Here is a 1418-nt window from a genome sequence, read left to right as displayed (position 1 = left end):
CCCCCCGCCGTACCTTCCCCTTTTTGGTGAGGATCTGCTTGTAGTGCAGCCAGCCCTCCTTCCTGACGTCGCTGAACGTGACGTCCGACAGGTCAGAGGTGGAGTGCCGTTTGGAGCGGGTGTCTTCAGACGTACCGAGGCTGTCCAGAGACTGCGGGGTGACGCGGCACGTGGGGGTCACAGGGGTCGCCGTCACCCCACCGCCCCACGGGTCCAACCGGTACCCCCAACCCCAGCAGTCACCCAGAGATGGCGGGGTGACAGAGCACATGGGGCCGCAAGGAGCTGGCATCACTCCCACCACCCCATGCATGCACAGCCTTGGTACCCCCGCCCCAAGATGCCACCCAGAGACTGCAAAGCTGGCGCTGTCCCCCCATCGCTCGGGTCCTCCTGGTACCCCCAGCACCCCCCCAGCGCTCACCCCATCGGTGAAGAAGCTCCTCAGCATGCGGAGGCTGGGGACCCGGCTGGGCATCCTCCTGTGGGAAAGCAGCCCTGTGAGCAGGGGGGCACGGCAGGGAGGGGACGGGGGGCTGCGTGGTGCCCAGATCAACCCTACCTGAGGATCTTCCCCTCATCCCGAAATGTGTTCAGCCCATCATCACACGACTTGGAGCGCTCGGTGGTGATGGCCAGCAGGTAGGAGGAGCGGCGGCCGGCCTTGATGCTGCCTGTGGGGGGAGGAGGGCACAGCACGTGGCCGTGGGGCTCTGCGGGGTTCAGCGTGATGCCACGGAGGGGCAGAACCACAGCCCTGCTCCTGCTGAGCTCCTCATCCCTATGCCACCCAACTCCAGCTGTGGGGCTGCTTCCCTCAGTCCCCCCCCAGCCCCACTCACTGCAGTCCTGTGAGTAGTGCCGGCTCAGGGCGAAGGCGAAGGTGGGTGAGGAGGAGGGGCTGGTGGCCACGGCGGGCGCTGAGTTCATGGCACTGGAGACCACGGAGGAGGCGGGGATGTGCTTGGCCTTCAGGTCGATGCTGGGGCTGGTGGGTTCGTCTGTGGGATGGGGCAGGAGGGTCACAGGAGGGCTCGGGGCAGAACGCAGCCCTCGACCCTTCTCACGTGTTTGCAGCCCCAGGAAAGCCAAGAGCCCCCGCTGCGCCGAGCCACGCCGAGCCCCTCTGCACCCACCCTGGGGGAGCAGCACCATGCAGGAGGGGGCAGCCCCACGTGGGTGCCCTCCCCACCACAGCACCCATCACATCGCCCATCCCAGCACTGACTCCACTCACCAATGAAGGGGATGGATGCCAGCGAGTCCTCGGGGGCTGCTAATGGGGCCACACGCCGACCCGCGTGCTCGCCCACAGACCTCTCCTCCCTGCTGCTGGCTGCGGGGGGGTCACAAACGTCCGTCTCCTTCCCCCTCCCAGAGAACACAAAGTTCATCTGCCGCAGCGGGGGCTGCGCCCT

General features: G+C 67.1%; 1 protein-coding gene across 1 annotated transcript in view; it reads right to left on the bottom strand.

Annotated features, from left to right (window-relative positions):
* ARHGAP23 (Rho GTPase activating protein 23) overlaps positions 1–1418 on the bottom strand; it is a gene marked incomplete at its 3' end in the record, with an annotated part of 11751 nt that overhangs the window by 6658 nt on the left and 3675 nt on the right. Inside the window, exons 4-8 of the mRNA XM_031557034.1 lie at positions 1238–1416; positions 843–1001; positions 563–674; positions 425–482; positions 9–151 (exon numbers count right to left, since the gene is read on the bottom strand). Of these exons, the coding sequence (XP_031412894.1) occupies positions 9–151; positions 425–482; positions 563–674; positions 843–1001; positions 1238–1416 (651 nt within the window). The remainder of the gene's footprint in view (positions 1–8; positions 152–424; positions 483–562; positions 675–842; positions 1002–1237; positions 1417–1418) is intronic.

This window comes from Meleagris gallopavo, chromosome 29 (assembly GCF_000146605.3).
Source record: "Meleagris gallopavo isolate NT-WF06-2002-E0010 breed Aviagen turkey brand Nicholas breeding stock chromosome 29, Turkey_5.1, whole genome shotgun sequence".
Classification (NCBI taxonomy): domain Eukaryota; kingdom Metazoa; phylum Chordata; class Aves; order Galliformes; family Phasianidae; genus Meleagris; species Meleagris gallopavo.
The sequence above is the reverse complement of the archived record's forward strand: the minus strand, read 5'-3'. Positions and strand labels throughout refer to the sequence as shown.